General features: G+C 43.6%; 1 protein-coding gene across 4 annotated transcripts in view; it reads left to right on the top strand.

Moving 5' to 3' along the window:
- dlg5a (discs, large homolog 5a (Drosophila)) overlaps positions 1 to 16,787 on the top strand; it is a 48,453-nt gene extending 31,666 nt beyond the window's left edge. For 2 of the 4 annotated variants that reach the window (XM_033613218.2, XM_033613220.2), the window contains exons 17-34: positions 209 to 329; positions 416 to 560; positions 892 to 1,025; positions 1,168 to 1,257; positions 3,394 to 3,562; positions 4,169 to 4,246; positions 5,225 to 5,387; positions 7,403 to 7,536; positions 8,216 to 8,380; positions 8,475 to 8,658; positions 9,446 to 9,594; positions 10,313 to 10,483; positions 11,023 to 11,213; positions 11,331 to 11,474; positions 11,697 to 11,824; positions 12,031 to 12,140; positions 14,498 to 14,607; positions 14,696 to 16,787. In XM_033613218.2, the coding sequence (XP_033469109.2) occupies positions 209 to 329; positions 416 to 560; positions 892 to 1,025; positions 1,168 to 1,257; positions 3,394 to 3,562; positions 4,169 to 4,246; positions 5,225 to 5,387; positions 7,403 to 7,536; positions 8,216 to 8,380; positions 8,475 to 8,658; positions 9,446 to 9,594; positions 10,313 to 10,483; positions 11,023 to 11,213; positions 11,331 to 11,474; positions 11,697 to 11,824; positions 12,031 to 12,140; positions 14,498 to 14,607; positions 14,696 to 14,799 (2,490 nt within the window). In that variant the 3' untranslated portion in view covers positions 14,800 to 16,787. The remainder of the gene's footprint in view (positions 1 to 208; positions 330 to 415; positions 561 to 891; positions 1,026 to 1,167; positions 1,258 to 3,393; positions 3,563 to 4,168; positions 4,247 to 5,224; positions 5,388 to 7,402; positions 7,537 to 8,215; positions 8,381 to 8,474; positions 8,659 to 9,445; positions 9,595 to 10,312; positions 10,484 to 11,022; positions 11,214 to 11,330; positions 11,475 to 11,696; positions 11,825 to 12,030; positions 12,141 to 14,497; positions 14,608 to 14,695) is intronic. The other 2 variants (XM_033613221.2, XM_033613222.2) reach the window with 2 other exon arrangements.
- The last annotated feature ends 292 nt before the right edge of the window (positions 16,788 to 17,079 follow it).

Below are 17,079 nucleotides of genomic sequence, written 5' to 3'. Positions count from 1 at the left end.
TGCCTGGCTACCTCTTCAAGCCCCGGAGCACACAGGAGAACGCAGTGGGGATAAATGTTCATTTTACTGTTGTGGGATGTTCATGCTGTCATTTTTCTCATATGGTACTTGTCTCCAGCAAAGGGTAAAGGATTCCTCCCAAGACGTAATGGTGTTTTGTTACCCTGCAGGGAGAACGATAACCATTTGTTTCTGTCATTCATCACAGAGCTACTCTAACGACGAGCATTCACCAGAGCCCAGAGACATGCTGCGTTCCTCCCCCAGCCGCTCCCACAGGCACAGCGTCGGCTTCGTCCCCACAGTCTACAATGGCACCCTACCTCCTAGTGAGTTCCTCGAACACTTACACGCTTTTCACCATAATCACAAATTCCTCCCTCTCTAACATGGCGCTGTGTCTGTGCTCTGTCAGATTCAGCCCACCGGGGCCTGGCTCCTTGCCCCGCTGTGACGGCCGTGATGAGGAATCCAGTGTACACGGTGCGCAGTCACCGTGTTCACACCAGCAACTGTCCATCTGTCGCCTCACAGATCTGTCACCAGCACACCCACACCAGGTTACCTCCTTCTCACGCTCACCGTTTCCTTGACCCTCAAAACCTCGGAGGCTCTTTAACTATCGGTTCAGTGTCTCTGATGAGTTTCTGTTATGATGACTAATATTTCCTAATTAGCCTGTTTCCTAAAGGCAGAATCACATAATTAAATTTGGGTTCGGGTGGAAAAGAATTTCCTACTGTTGCTTTGCTTTAATATTGTGCAGTTGTGATTTAGCTGAATTTAATTAACTCTGAACTGTGACATATCTTACATGTTTAAATAATTCTACAAGCATTGTATGCAGAATTATGTCACTGTTTCCTAAGGATTTTTTTTTTTAATGTGCAGCCCGCAACACCAGGGTCGTCTGAGCCTGGACCTGAGCCAGCAGAAGCGTACAAGTGACTACTCTGAATCCTCGTCGTCACGCAGCAGCAGAGCTTCACACGGTACAAACTCACTGCCCTCCAGCGCACGGCTCGGTCAGTCTGACACGCACGCACGCTCCCACACACACACACACACACACACACACACACGTAAAGGTCACGGTCTCAGTGCCCTTTCTGTTTTTGGATATTATGTCACAGCATTCATTCCTGTATCATCTCATCCCTCTGCCAGGTTCTTCCAATAATGTCCAGTACCGCACAGAGAGGATCAAAATCCCTTCCACTCCCCGCTACCCCCGCTCCATGCTGGGGTCAGACAGAGGTACGGCTCAGTATTAAAAAAAAATAACCTTCACACTCAGTGCCCTTAGTTCAAGATGCTCAACAGCAGATAGAGGTCTGGCTATATTTTCTTCTTTTAAATTCAGGCCTGGTTTACTTTGTCAGTTTGCTGAGTTTTAAAATCAATATTTTATAAAGTTTTAAATTGAGGTTTTTGAGCACAGACAGAAGAAAACGTCATCGTCAGGTGTGAAATCTCATTTAAAGACCTGGAATGGACAGTCTTCAGCTTTAGTGTCTACGTTTACATGCACACCAATCATCCACAATATTCCAATTTTGATCTGGGTCATGTAAACATTATTCCCTTTGATATTCGATGGGACAGTTGTAAGCGTGAAAGGAGGAAAGACAAGGGGGGACAGCATGCAGCACAGGACTGTAGGTTGGGATCTAACTCACAGCTGCTACAGCAAGGACAAGGCCTTTATACATGGGGCGCCTGCTCTACCAGGTGAGCAACTTGCCAACAGTTTGCAAGGCTGGGGCAGAAATGCATGCCCAAAAAAAAAAATCCCACATGGATAGAGGTTTTTGGATATGCACGATATTACAAAACCAACCTTTTCAAGAAGGTGGTTGAAGGAATGAAAGAGGGAGGCTGTGTTTAATCAGTCTAACAATTCACCACTGGTGGAAAACTTTGAATAAATCCTATTTTGATGTAAATACACAAAATGAATGAGCGGGTTTTTGGTCAAAATGTCTTTTCAGATAGTAAATGTTTGCGACGGGCGGCACGGTGGTGTGGTGGTTAGCACTGTCGCCTCACAGCAAGAGGGTTCCCGGTTCGATCCCGGGTGTGGGAGCCCTTCTGTGCGGAGTTTACATGTTCTCCCCCTGTCAGCGTGGGTTCTCTCTGGGCACTCCGGCTTCCTCCCACAGTCCAAAGACATACAGATTGGGGACTAGGTTAATTGATAACTCTAAATTGTCCATAGGTGTGAATGTGAGTGTGAATGGTTGTCTGTCTCTATGTGTCAGCCCTGCGATAGTCTGGCGACCTGTCCAGGGTGTACCCTGCCTGTCGCCCAATGTCAGCTGGGATAGGCTCCAGCCCCCCCCCCCCCCCCCCCCCCCCCCCAGCGACCCTCAAGAGGATGAAGCAATTAGAAGATGGATGGATGGATGAATGGAAATGTTTGCAACCCCTGGGTTACCATCCAATTATGACACTTTTGTTTCCTGTGCACGAGGTGTTAATGTGCATTCTGTGTTCAGAGAGAAAAATAATGTGTTTAGGTGTAAATAGTCTTCATGCAGTTCAAGATCTAAAATCCCAGAGCTCCACCTCAGGTGGTTAGAACCATTACTGTGAAAATTATGTGCTTCTATAATTAATCCAAGCTTCCATACGCAGATTCAGAAACCAAAAGCAACAAACTGCTGACAGGCAGCTCAGGTAGCAATCTCCTTGTCAAAGTGTCAGGATATTTGTGGATGTGCGACAAGTGAGATGAGGTGTTTACTGTCCTTTATAAAAGCTCTGTGTGTTACAAAATGGAGTGAAGTTGCAACTGTAATCAGATTTCAGTGTGTAGTCCAGAAGTGTATCTTCGTGTTCATCTTTACTGTCAACCTGTACACATCCCCTAGAGCAGTGGTTCCCAACTGGTGTGTCGTGGTCCAAAAGTCGGTCGCATGTCCATTCTGAATGGGCTGCAAGTGACTCACAAACGTGTCAAGTTTGTAAAAAGCACACTTTATTTTTAAGTATTGTGAATTTCGGACACAGAGCTTTTATTTTGAAGTGCCGTTTCCTGCTGTAGAGTGAGTGAACAATGGTCAGCTACTTGACAGAGACAGCAAACTAGCTTGAGACCTGAATATTTTAAACTGTTTGGACCTTGAACTAATGACTAAGGAGAAGTCTGGATCCCGTGGGCTGAACCAGTTGGGAACCACTGCGCTAGAATATCTATTTTGCACTTTTGCACTGTACATTTTAAACCCCAGCACCTCTATATTTATGTTTGTCTATGCACCAAAACATCAAAGCAAATTCCTAGTATCTAAAACCCTGTTGGCAGTAAAGGGGATTCTTAATATGAGATGTCACCCTAGACTGTACACACTCTCATTCTGTCCCTCTCTGCTGCTCTCCTCCTAAATCCAGGCTCCCTCTCACACTCTGAGTGTAGCAGTCCCAGTCTCATCACGCCTCCACAGTCACCACTCAATCTGGAGACTTCCTCGTTTGCCAGCAGCCAGTCGCAAGGCTCCATTTCCACCTTACCTCGGATCTCAGTCAGCCCTGTGCCAATAGGGGAGCGCAGGAAAGACAGGTATGACGGCAGCAAATTTTAAAAAGCAGCATACCAGAAATGAGCTGCACAGTTGGATGACATGTCTGCCCTGGTGTGACGCCGCCGCAATTTACATTTGAAAATTGGAAGTTGCCTTTTCACAGATGACCTGTTCAGAATATCAATCAGATGATTGTTATTGGTGTGTAGCTGGTCGGTGGAGCTGGGATACTGAGAAAATGGCTCCACATGTGTTGTATGTGTTGGGTGAATGATCGAGGGTATGATATGGCTACAATATGGCCTACGTCTGCCCTTTGGGATCCTCTTAGGCTATTTCAAAAGGCGTTGCCAGGCAACAGGTCTATCCTGGTCAGAGCTGTGCAATCCCTCATTGAAATTCAGATTGAAATCCTATTAAAACTCTTAATAATTTTATAGACGCCTCTTGCTGTTTCCAAAAAAAGAAGCAGTGATCTGCCGCTATGTTGGGATGTCAGCTTATTCTGTCCTCCAAATATTTCTGTCCCATTTTGTACCGCTGACACCTCTCAGTCTGTTACGCTGTTACTGTCTCTGTATGATATCTGTCCTCCATTCTGCTCTCTATTTTCCTCCCGCCTCTCTGCAACCTTCCGCTTCCAGATCTCTTTACCGTAACCGATCTTTTCTGAGGATTCCTCTGGCTGCACGGCCGAGGTTCTCCTCTCTCAGGAGCCTCAGGTTCGTTCTCCCCTCACAGTGCTGTAAACAAGGGAATGCCCCCCCTCCTTCACCCTTATCCCCTCAAGTTCACGTCGTCCACATGCTTCAGTGCAGTTGAGGAGTAGTTATGTGCACTTTACATGCACTATAATGAATGCAAAAGGAGCACTGTGATGTTTTTCACCCTTCACAAGAGCGCGGTTTAGTTTTCAGATTGCATGCCACAATATTAGCGCCGTAGGAAACCAAAAAAATTAAACCTGATTAGCTCCACTCACTGAACTTCAAAGGTTCAGTGTTATGTTTACATGTCTGCACTTGTCTCTCCTTCCATGTCGGAAAACCCACTTGAACCTCAGATATTGCATGCAGTGCTCATGCCCCGTGATGACAACATGGTCAACATGCATGTTTATATTTTGGCCCTAAGCCAAGTCACTTTTGTAGTCGGCAGTATGTATGTTATGCAATGGTATTATTACTCAGCCTGGAGCTTCTGGATCATGGTCTTGTTTGTACACCAGCACTCTGTTTACCCCTGTCTCTGGCTGCTAATCCATTCCTCTTATCTGCCTCCATGGGATTGTGTGCCATGTCCAAAGCCAACTTGTTATGAAGACACACAAAGTTCATGCAAATCTCCTTCATGTGAGGGGATTTCATTTGCCTGTGCTTTTATGATGTCAAACACAGTGTCCCGTGCAGGTTCCTCTGTAAGCCAGGCGTAAAGTTGCGCTTTGGAGAGATGATCAATTTACAGGCCTGGGGGGAAGTGTAAGCTCAGGCTCAAACATTCTTTAAATACAAACGATGCTTATCATTTGGACCAGATATGATTTTTGAAAGCCTAGGTAGCCAGCAACTCTCCAGAGCTGTAAATAAGTTGGTCAGTCCAACTGTGACATCGCCTCACCCTCTCAGCTTCCTCCTGTATGGCCGCCTACAACTGCTTTTCTGGGATGCTATTCATTCACACACTCTCCTCTATCCCACCAGACCATACTTGGAGGAACCCCGCAATGTCATAGTGCACAAAGGCGCGGAGCCTCTCGGCATCTCCATCGTCAGCGGGGAGAACGGAGGGATCTTTGTCTCTAAAGTTACTGGAGGTAGCATCGCCCACCAGGCAGGGTTGGAGTATGGAGACCAATTACTGGAGGTATGAACAGCCTACTGTGTGTCGGAAAGGTTACAGCTTCCAGCAGCATAAATAGGAAATGCCTGTCAGGGAGCATAACAGTACAGCAGCAGTCTAATCCTCAACGCTGCTAATATATGTTCCCCCTTCTTCATTTTGCTGCCTACCATGCATTTATTCCATATGGCCTCACTTCCTGGAAGACTGCATTCATTAGAGTTGTCACAGTTCCCAGTATTTTAATAATTGCTGAAATGCATTTGCCGAAAGGTGTTTTCACTCCATCTAAAATGGCTGCACAAGCTGAAATTCTGTTGCAATGTCACATCAAGAGGGCAAGTACTGCTCGGTGGGTGCTATACAGTTGAGTTGTTAAAAGAAAAATAGTTGTTTTTGAAAATGTTTTTGGAAAGTGTGGGAATTTATCCTACTAAAACTTTGCCAAGAGTTAGTTGCCACCAAAACAACCAGACCAAGACCTTCTTGAGGAGGTGGTCTTGGTCTGGTTACAAACAAACTCTGGTGCAGTTCGTTTGTGGTGAGAACGTGTTCCGACATCGATCTGAACCAACTGCAGTCACATGACACATTGTTTGGGTTAAACATGAGCATGTTACAGTGCTGGAGGATTATTAATGTGCACCTCCTCCTGTACTGCCTTAATATGCACATTCAGCACATCCAATGCATCAAAACATTGTTTTCTAGTTGGAGCTGCGCCTCGTTTTCAAACTGTATGGTTTGACTAAAATGAACAATGACAGCAATATAGTCCACGATGAGCAGCGCTAAAATCAACCTGCGTGGTGAGAACTGCAGATTGCAACCAGCTGAAACTTCTCCAAGTTAAAATTCCTTCAGTGTTCTTTGTTCAGGAGGTTTTTACCAGGAGTCGATTCATCCGCAGAGGTCTCTTCTGCTCTAAAACAAACGGACCAGGTGATTAAAACTGGTAAAAACACTGAATAAAACAGTTTCATGTTAAAATCAGTGTTTTTCCGATGCTCTCATTGTGGAAGGGCTGCCACCTACGTGAATGGCCCTATCTACAGTAGAACCAGTGTTTGGTTTGTCTGTTTTGGGCTATTGTAGAATAATGGCAGTGCAACATGGCGAGCTCTGTGGGCGAGAGCCTGCTCCCTATGTAGATATAAATGGCTCATTCAAACCCAACGATTCTTATTTTTAGGTGATTAAAGAAAGCATATTATATTTAATTCCATTTCTGCTAATATGTCCCCTTAAATCCTCCACACTGGACCTTTAAGTTAGTCATTAATGGAAATCCTGTCAAGACTCTTGATTTTTTTCCTCCTTATTAATAGTTAAAGCTCAAAGAGATTAAATTAGGGAACTGATCTGTGACTCTGTTCAATTTGGCTGTGGCTGAGGAGATAGAGCGGGTTGTCAACTAATTGGAAGCGGTTCGATCCCCGGCTCCTCCAGTCTGCATGTTGAAGCATCCTTGAGCAATATACTGAACCTTAAATTGCTTCCAATGGCTGTTCCATTGGTGTGTGAGTGTGTTAAAAAACTAAGTAGCAGGTGGCACGTTGTATGGTAGCCTCGGCCACCAGTGTGTGAATATGTGTGTGAATGGGTGAATGTGATTTTGTGGTGTAAAAAAAGCACTGTGTGTGGCCAGGAGACTAGAATGGCCCCATACAGGTGCAGTCCATTTACCATTCCATTCAATAATCCATGCATCATAGACAATAAAACAAAACAAAACATATGAATAAATATGAATTGGTGGCTTTACATAACCAGAATTAAGCATGCATTGCTTCAGCAGTTCTGAATTACAGATGTTGCAGAGCAAATAACGGCTACAGAGAGTAGGCACTCTTTTTAAAAGACTTTGAAAATGGGTGTAAAACTAATCCCCTGCCAGTCTTCTCCACCAAGTGCTACTAATGACTTAAAACCCTTTAATAGACCGGGCGCATACCACGTTCATAATATATCTGTGTTGTTGTAGTAACCCCATCTCTCCTACAACTCTCTCCATAATCACACTTTATGTCCTTCATTAGTATAATGGCATCAACCTGCGGAACGCCACGGAGCAGCAGGCGCGCCTCATCATTGGCCAGCAGTGTGACACCATCACCATTATGGCCCAGTACAACCCACACATGTACCAGCTGGGCAACCACTCGCGCTCCAGGTAACAAGATGTTTCTTGTAGCGTTGTCTGTAGATGTTCGGTGTTGGGTTTGTCCCAGGTGTGCCACTCTGTTCGTTTCTGAAACAGTTCCAGTAAGTGTTTCTGTTTAAAAATGACATGGGTATTTAGTTTCGTACGGCCAGGTGTTCTCTGAACGCATTTGTAGTTTCTTCTACTTTTTTTTTTTTGAGCGGTGAGGCCAGATGATGCATTTTCATTGCATTCACACTTTTTTAGCTGAATGAACATAAAGGAATCTCTGGAACAGCCGCTGTTCGCCCAGGTGCCAAGTCTAAAGATGTAATTAACTACATAGCATCTCATCTTTAAATACAACACAATGTGTGCGAACCAGTCCAGCTGATGCTAGAATTTGGAGTCTGACATTACTGTTGATATGTGAGAGCAAAACAATGCCAGCTTTTATCGGCTGATAACATACAATGAACCATAAGACCTGACGAGTTTTTAAAGAAATTTAGTTATTACAACCAAAATATGTACTTAAACATTTTACAGTGTAACATAAATAAACTTGTCGGTGCTCTCTGGTGGACAAAGTGTGTAATGGAGACACTGTTATTAGCTGAACTCTACTGTGAGGAAGGCCTTGTGTGATGTAATGTTAATGATGGAGTCATAACATTCCTATTTCTGATTTTTTTTCCTCTCGGTGCAGCTCCCGTCTGGAGCCAGTCAGCACTCAGTCGACGCCCCAGGGGAGCGGAGCCGCCACCCCCGACAATCACTCCACCATCGACACACTCAGCGAACAGGACGAGGGCACACTCACGCCTTCCTCCAAGCAGACCACACCCACCACCAGTCCCCACAATTTCATCAGGTAAACCTCAACACAGACATGAGGAGAAACCCTTGCTCCGTGCCACGCCATTACACTCTTGTAACTCTTAAACTGGTCACTTTTTGTCCTCTAGAATGCCGTCTGAGGGCAGCAGGAAAGTGGGTGAGCCACGGCTTGTGACGGTACGCAGGCCCGGGGTGGAGGTGGGAGTCACGCTCTGCGGCGGAAACCTACGGGGCGTTTACATAGAGAGCCTGGACGAGGACAGTCCTGCCAGAGGCACTGATGGGCTGCTTCCTGGGGACCTCATTGTGGAGGTGTGAATTTGTGCAACAAACACACATGCACATACACACAACCTGCGAGGAGACTCACAGATAATGCATAGTGTGAAGGTTTTTATTTGTCGTATTAATAATTATTTGAGTACATGAAGTATTTCTATTCAGTCAGCTCTGTAACAGGAGAGCCAGATCTTTTTAAGTGGGGTATTTACTCAGTTTCACAAATGGAGTTGCTGTGGATTTTTGTAAGACAGTAGCAGTAGTTGTAGGTGTCAGTTTTTCTAAGTGATCTCAAAGCTAAACTCTTATAATAAGATGCTGCAAAGCTTTGTGTGCTATTGTAGTTTCAGACTCGAGCACTGTTAGAAGGCGCTGGCATTTCTTTTTCTCCTGCCCGTCACTGTTGCTCATTGATCTTCTCCTCGTCTGCGTTCCCTTTGACTCCACGCCGGTGATCCATTCAGAGCACCGCAAACTCGTAACAGACAATTTGTGGCATGCTCCCACTTAGCGCTCCGCCACAAAGGGCCTGCCATCTGAATTGCCATGCAGCTTTGTCATCAGTCCGTCCTTCAATTTCCCATCCTGTTTGTTTTCTTCCTGCCATACGTGGCACAAATCAATACGGCGACACTTTAATACAGCTGAAAGCCCGGAGGAAATGTAGCTGTGTACTAGTGAACCCTTCATGGACACGACAAATGAATACACAGATGAGTGTAAACACTCACTAAATTTCTCTGCTCTGCAAGTTTCTTATTTTTCATGATGTGAAGTTCACTTTCTTTTTTCCCCCTGTTCTCATCACCTCATCTTTCAGTACAACTCGGTGAATATGAAGAATAAGACGGCAGAGGAGGTGTACGTCGAGATGCTGAAGCCTGCAGAGACAGTCACGTTCAAGGTGCAGCATCGGCCAGACGACTTCAGCACGCTCAAAGACGTACCAGGAGATGGCTTTTATATTAGGTACACGCACATATACACGTCACTCATGCACCCAGATCACTCTTGCACGTTTCTGTGTAACAGCTCTGTAAAAGGACCACGCTAATTTCCCCCAAGCTGCCTCGTCTCGGTCCATGCTGCTATATTTAGAACCACCACTGGAGCGCCCCTCGGACAAGCTGTAATCTTTTTCATCTAACCAATTATGTCCCAGATCCACCGTGTGACTGCAATGCTGCTAATCACACCACAAATTTAGGTTATCTAATCTCCCCACTCACTACGCAACACACCCAACACCTCATCCATTTTAGCGCTCAGTGTTTTCCAGCGATTAGAAAATACACTGTATATGAATGGAAAATGAAGCTCTAAAATAGTCGTGTTTTATTGTTGGGTGTCTGTCGGGGCGTGTTGCCGCAGCTGCCGCAGTCACTTGTCATATAGGCAAGTGGGTTTGTGATGTCACCCGCAGTAAATACACTCAGCCCCCCTGGCTGTCACAGATAGGCTGCTCGGGAATGACTTACGAGAAGCAAACACACTGTCAGTAGATAAACTTTCTCCGCGCTCCCTTCCTTACCCTGCTCCTATCTCGCGATCTTGTTCCCTTCACACCTTTCTTGTCTGATACCTCACCCGTTCTCTCACTTCATCAACTTTATGCTCTTCTTCCGCTCCCTCGTCCCACCCCGCTCCTCATAACTCCCCATCTATCTTTGTCTCTCCCTCTCACCAGAGCACTTTACGACCGGGTGGGGGAGGCCGAGGGGGACCTCAGTTTTAAGAAGGACGATATCCTGTACGTGGATGAGTCTTTACCAAAGGGCAGCTTCGGGACGTGGATGGCCTGGCAGCTAGATGAGAACGCACAGCAGATCCAGAGGGGGCAGATCCCCAGCAAGTACATGTGGGTGGAGAATCCAACACATGCTTACACACACATACATTTTTGAGCTGGAGGACAGTTTGTAACAGCTGTGACAACAATCTGTGCCACACTGCCGTGATGTAGGAATCATATGTAATGTCACTTCTCTTCCATATGTTTCAGAGTGTCCTTTTGCTCTGACTGCAAGGTCACGCTGTCCTCTTGTCATGTGTCTCTGCAGACATGCATTGATGTTGCTAAACAAAATGGATTTTTTTATGTTTTTGTTCTTGGGCCTGAAGGGGCAGTAGCTAGTAACACTAAATCCCAAACAAATGCTAAAATCAATAAAGATTCATGATTTTGTCCAACCATCCTTGAATCTCAGAGCTACATCCCAAACATAAACCTGCTTTGCTTTAACCTTAGTGCAGCAAATTGTCTCTTAACAATCAGTTTAGCCATAAATGTCCCTAAAACAGAAAAATAAGTCTTACTTTTACACACTGATACACACACAGCCTTTTTCCGTGTGAATCTTCTGCAATTAAATCTGTTTCTGTGTGTGTGTGGTATAGGATGGACCAAGAGTTTTACCGCAGACACAGCGTGACAGAAATGAAGGAAGACTCCAGTAAGACTCTCTCCGCAGCGGCGCGCAGATCCTTCTTCAGGAGGAAACAGAAACACAAACGCAGCAGCTCCAAAGACAGCAAAGAGATGGTGGCTCTGGACGCCATCAGCACGGACTCCATCCCCTTCCTTGATGGTGAGAAAACAACGTACAGATATTGTCAATTTAAAAATAGCAGGAAGCATCAAAATGACGCCACAAAAATCTTTGCTTGAAAGGGTATTTGATTGATCTGTGTGTTGTTTGTGTCAGACTGTGTGAGCCTGGCATACCAGCGGGTCCAGAAGGTGGAGTGCACCTCTCCCCGACCGGTACTCATCCTCGGGCCGCTCACTGACCCGGTCAAGGAGATGCTGGTCAAAGAGTCTCCCGGGAAGTTCTGCAGATGTGTACTGGGTGAGTTCAGCTCGTAAAGATGTTTGTCAGTCCTACAAATCCGGGGAATCAGTAGTGCATCTACGTTCTTAATAAGTGTTGGATAGTGCTTCATCTGAAATAAGACTTTTAGGGGTTGGTATGTAAAATACATTTCATGCGATTATTTCTACATTACAACTTCAAGGAATATCCCTGCTTTCACCTTTTTAATTTTCTCTGCTCTGTCTGTCGGGTCTGCAGAGGTGATGAAGGCATCCCAGCAAGCCATCGAGCGGGGCGTCAAGGACTGCCTCTTCATCGACTACAAGCGCAGGAGTGGCCATTTTGACGTGACCACTGTTGCTTCTATAAAGGAAATAACAGATAAGGTATTAGCCGGTGCTTTTCTTTCTCCTCAGATTTTATCAGCAAAGATAAAGTGGCTTCAATTTGTCTTTAATCTCTGCTCCAGATAAACTATCACAGTTGCAGCATTTTAATCTGAGATGCAAGATTCCTGCTCATGACAGCAAGCGTTAATTGTCAAGCATTTTGAAACAATGTGTTGAGTTAATTTGTTGTTTTTTGGATACAGGGCTGCCACTGTTTGCTCGACATCGCCCCGCACGCCATTGAAAGGCTCCACAGCGTTCACATTTATCCAATTGTCGTCTTTGTCCGCTACAAAAACGCAAAGCAGATCAAGTAAGTAGCATCTCTTGGTATCACATACACTGTCCTCAAACAGTGTCATCCCCACTGTGTGTGTGTGTGTGTGTGTGTGTGTATGGATGGATGGAGCAGGATAAGCCTTCACACTCGCCATCCCACCATGAACCCTTTGGCGCGTCTGTCAAAGCAGCCCACCCCAACACAAACTCTTGCATAATCCCAAACAGCTGGTGAAACATGCCTGATTTTTGTTTTTTCTTTTTAAAGTTAAGTCTCTCAGTGCAGTGCTGCATCCCTTCTACACTCCTTATTTGTCGTATTTTATAGATGTTCTGCCAGGATTCATGAGACATATTTAAAATTACTACTCTACTACAGTACCTCTTAAACTATAGATGTAGTTGGCCTAATTTGTGACTGATTTTCAGAAAAGATTCTCTCCCAAGACCTTCACTGGCAAAATAAGTAACAGGTTTATTTTAAATTTGAGCATATAGTTTTATCAGTTAAGACACTTGAACACTGCCCTGACTTCCCTGCAACACTGTTTCAACAGTATCCAACATGCCTTCTTCAAGTCCAGCCTTCACCATCTCCTAAATTCTAATACACAAAATGCATAGTCTTCAACCGGAACTTACCTCAAGTGTCCTGTCACCTCAAAATCTGCTAGATGGGTCAGAACTACCTATAAATACCGAGGTATCTGGCACGACAGCTGACTCTCCTTTCAAACGCACATAAACATGCTGCTCTCCGAAGTCAGAGAGAGAATTTGTACTGTACTGTAATATAGCGTTTTTCACCCACTTTGGTTAAAATAACAATTCTCACAATCCTGGATTACGGTGACTTAATCTACAAAATTGCTTCCAAATGTCTTAATGAACTAGGCATCATCTACTATACTGCCATTCACTTTGTCACCAGCGCCCTTTTCAACACACACTACGCTGTAGCCTAGGCACATGGCCTATGCCATGGTGAGGGTTTATACTTGTGGGGTGGTGTGTCTGTGTCACTCAGCAGTTACACCTCCAAACCACTAGTCAGTGGCGGAGGTTTTTGTGAAGTGCTGTAAAGTTTAGTTGATTCAAAACACACCCAAAACACACATTAAACATAGTTTAACAGCAACAACTTCAAACACAAGTACACAAATCGGCTTCATTATAATGGACAGAATTCACAGACAAAGCACTTGACTTTTGCTGGAAACATTTTCCCCACAAATACAACATTTTACATTGTATAAATTAATAGCTAGCGGACTTAACCTCTACTCATATGAAGCCAGGGACAACAGCAACATTTAACAAAGGTAACGTCACAAAATTTGGCTCCATTACAACTCACAAGGTTCACTGACAAAACAACTGTCTTATACGAAACATGTTTTCCAAACAAATAAAACATGCTAATGTTATTAGCGCCAGCCAGTGGCATTTTACATTGTATAAATTAGCCTAGTAGCTAGCAGAGATTTCCTCTACTCATATGAAGTCAGGATAAATTACACACAAGACTTAAAATAATATTTTAGTGGAGACTTTATTGTCTTCACAATTTATTGTTTCTTATCTGTGAAATAAAAGTAAACAAAAACTTTGTTTCCACTGCGGGAAATGGTTTCAACTTACAAAAATAGACAGGAGGCATGCGTTGCCGCGACATGTACTGTAGTTACATTTCTGGGGAGGTGCACGTCAGGTTACAGCGTAGATTACGGCGTACGTTATGACATCGATTTGATACAGAAGTATAAATCCTACTTAACCTGTATTCTCTAGTCAACTGGCCATCACTCCATACCTGACGACAAATCCATTGGTGTGATATCTCTGCTAACAACTTAATATGTCTAACTGTAACTGCAATTTACACTCTAACGATCCATTAGTTTGGTCATTCCTAAAGTCCACATCTCCTTTGGTTGGCACTCATTTCAGTTTGCTGCTCCAAGTGACTGAAACAAGTTGCAAAAGATGCTAGAACTCCACATCTTCATTCTGTTACCCTCCTTTCATAACTCATTTCAACCGTTTCTGATTACTGCACCTGTTTTTGAATTTGCTCTGGGACACTGTGCATACTGTGTATATTGAGATGTTTTAATTTTGTCTAATTGCACCAGTTTTGTCTGTGTTTTAATATCTTGTTCCAAATTGCCTTCTGTCGTTGCCTCTTGGCCAGGTCGTCACTGTAAATGAGAATTGGTTCTCAATTGATTCATCTGGTTAAATGAAGGTTAAAAAATAGAGACCTTGAATGATTGAAAGCTTAAATAGACACAATGCACAAAATGTAGGGAAGACAGTGGTCACTGGTGTTGATGTTCATACCTCAAATACTCTCATCTGAATGACTATCACCGTGTTGTTTTTCCTCAGGGAGCAGAAAGATCCGGTTTATCTGCGGGACAAAGTTTCTCAAAAACATTCCAAGGAGCAATTTGAAAGTGCGCAGAAGATAGAGCAAGAGTACAGCAAATTCTTCACAGGTTTGTTCACAGTCAGTACAACAACACATCCATTATGTGTCAGTCAGCATCTTCTTCACACTGTGATAAATGTTCCTTCTGTTTCCAGGTATTGTCCAAGGTGGCACCCTCCCTTACATTTGCACTCAGATCATGACTATAGTTGATCAAGAACAAAGTAAAGTCCTGTGGACTCCCCTCGGCTGCCCCTAGAGGAGACCGGCTGCCACTACAGCAAGCTGCGGCTTCCATCTCTTCATTCCCCGAACACTAATAAACCCTTTCACACTATACCAATAGGTACACTACAGTGAGCTAGTTATGTAAATTATTGATATTTTTTTATTTTGTCTTGATTTATAATCAGAGCCTCCTTTATTTCTCATGTGCTCCGGAGCAGGTTAGTAGCACTGGATCTCGACGTTCAAAGTTCAGTCAGTCTTCCCTAAGGGTTCCTGGTGGTGTATTTGTAATGCTGCATTGTAAGCGTCCGTTTACAGTCACAAGATGAGTCTGACTATCGGTGTTCAATATTTGCTTGAATGCGTGTCCCTCCCCCTCTGTGTACACGAACCTCAAACACTAATGAAGTTTAACCACCCCCCCGACCCTTCCATGTACCAAATGACTTCTGTGGTTTCCCTACAATTATGCACCCATTTGTCGACGACTGACAACTAATTGTGTGTGTTTGTGCGTGTGTGTGTGTGTGTGTGTGTGTGTGCGTGCGAGAGACAAAACATTGAGACTGTTGTTCCCAATTGTAATGACAATTTCAGTTGAACCGTGGTTGTTTGTTGGCACGAATACGATGCTATAGAAATGGAATGCTGGGATCAGACATCACATTCCTTGAACGCGCAAAAGCATCAGACCTCTTTAAGTATGTAGCTGTGGTCTTACTGAACCTGACTGCCAGCAGTGACGGCCATGAAAAAAACTCAAAAACACATCGATGTTTGCTCTATGCATTGTGTTTCTATAGTAGCTGGGTGTGTGGACAGTTTATGGGCCTTTCGGAAGTGCCTTCGGAGCAGAAGCCTGATCTGAAACCAGCCCCTGGTCACGAAGAGTTTCTCTTCCGAGCATCATATCACCCATCACGGATGAGTCAATCTAGGGGCTGATTTGAGACCAGCACAGTGTAGAGCGCATGACAATGGTGAGGTTTTGAGGGTAGGCTGAAGCGGCGGCCAACGGGTTAACTCCTCAGAATGCACTCCAGGGCTAGACAGACCACTGTGTAACTATCATTCTATCTCCTTAACATATATTTAACAACAATATAGAGTATAACATATACAGTATGCAGATACATCTGAAAAAAAAGGAAACAAATATATATAAATATATATTACATGTATTTTCACTAGGTCATACGCCTAGGAACGTCTGGCGGTCAAGTCATGTCTTAGCAGGTATTAGCATGTTTTTTTTTTAAAGAATTTATTTTTGTTTTTTGTGGTTGGTTGTCAGTCACTTATCGATGTACTCATTAAAAGAGACACTATGAAGCAAAATTTGCAGGGTAATATCTTAAAGGATTTTCCTCTGATCTGTTTAAATGTTAGTGACTTTTCATTGTTATTTAATTGTATTTTTTATTCAGGAGGCAAAAAATATTGACAAAAATATTCTGCCCTTCCTTGGAAAAAAAAAACAAAAAAACATACCCTGTTATCTTATTGTGCCAAAATCCACTAAGGCAACTTTATCCTTTTTATTTTCTGTTTTGCACTTGTTTATCTGTTAACCTTAAACACGTAACTGTTCCTAGGTTTCCAGTAGACTACGAATAGGTACTATGATTTCTACTGTAACTAATTCACGTTTTTATCTCTCACATTAGTTCCTTACATTTCATTGATGGCCTTTTATTCTTAATTAGAAAAAAAGGATCACTTCTTATTTGAATTATTAAAAAGGGATCTATTCTTGCACAGTTTTTTCAAAGGAAAAATTGGTCCACAAGTTTGACTATTGGGCTAAAAAAAAGAGTAAGCAGAAGCAAACTGTAATGTTACTATTTTTCTGAGTAGATAGTGTATGTTAGAGAGCAAGCGGGATGCAACGTGAAATAGTTGTATTTTTAGAAAGCGTCTAGATGCCAGGTACTGATTGAACTTTTCTTTTATTAAAAAGAATGTGATTTGTATGTTGAGACATTAACATGAGAATAAAACTCATTTTCTGTATCACAATATGGACTCAGTCTGTGTTTATGTTCGTCTGATACTGAAAAAATGTAATGTTTAATTTCAATTTTTTCTACCTCCACTGTTCTAAGACTATTTAGGCAATTTCAGTACTCACTAAAATACTTAAGTCATTTCTACTTTCCTCAGAAATTCCCAGAAACTCCCAGTAGGAGCTGGTACTAGGTACTCCTTGCTAGTACCGAGTTGGACCCCTTTTGCCTTCAGAACTGCTTTAATTCTTCGTGGCATAGATTCAACAAGGTGCTGGAAACATTCCTCAGAGACTGTGGTCCAT

This window comes from Epinephelus lanceolatus, chromosome 17 (genome assembly GCF_041903045.1).
Source record: "Epinephelus lanceolatus isolate andai-2023 chromosome 17, ASM4190304v1, whole genome shotgun sequence".
In the NCBI taxonomy this organism is placed as follows: Eukaryota; Metazoa; Chordata; class Actinopteri; order Perciformes; family Serranidae; genus Epinephelus; species Epinephelus lanceolatus.
The sequence above is the reverse complement of the archived record's forward strand: the minus strand, read 5'-3'. Positions and strand labels throughout refer to the sequence as shown.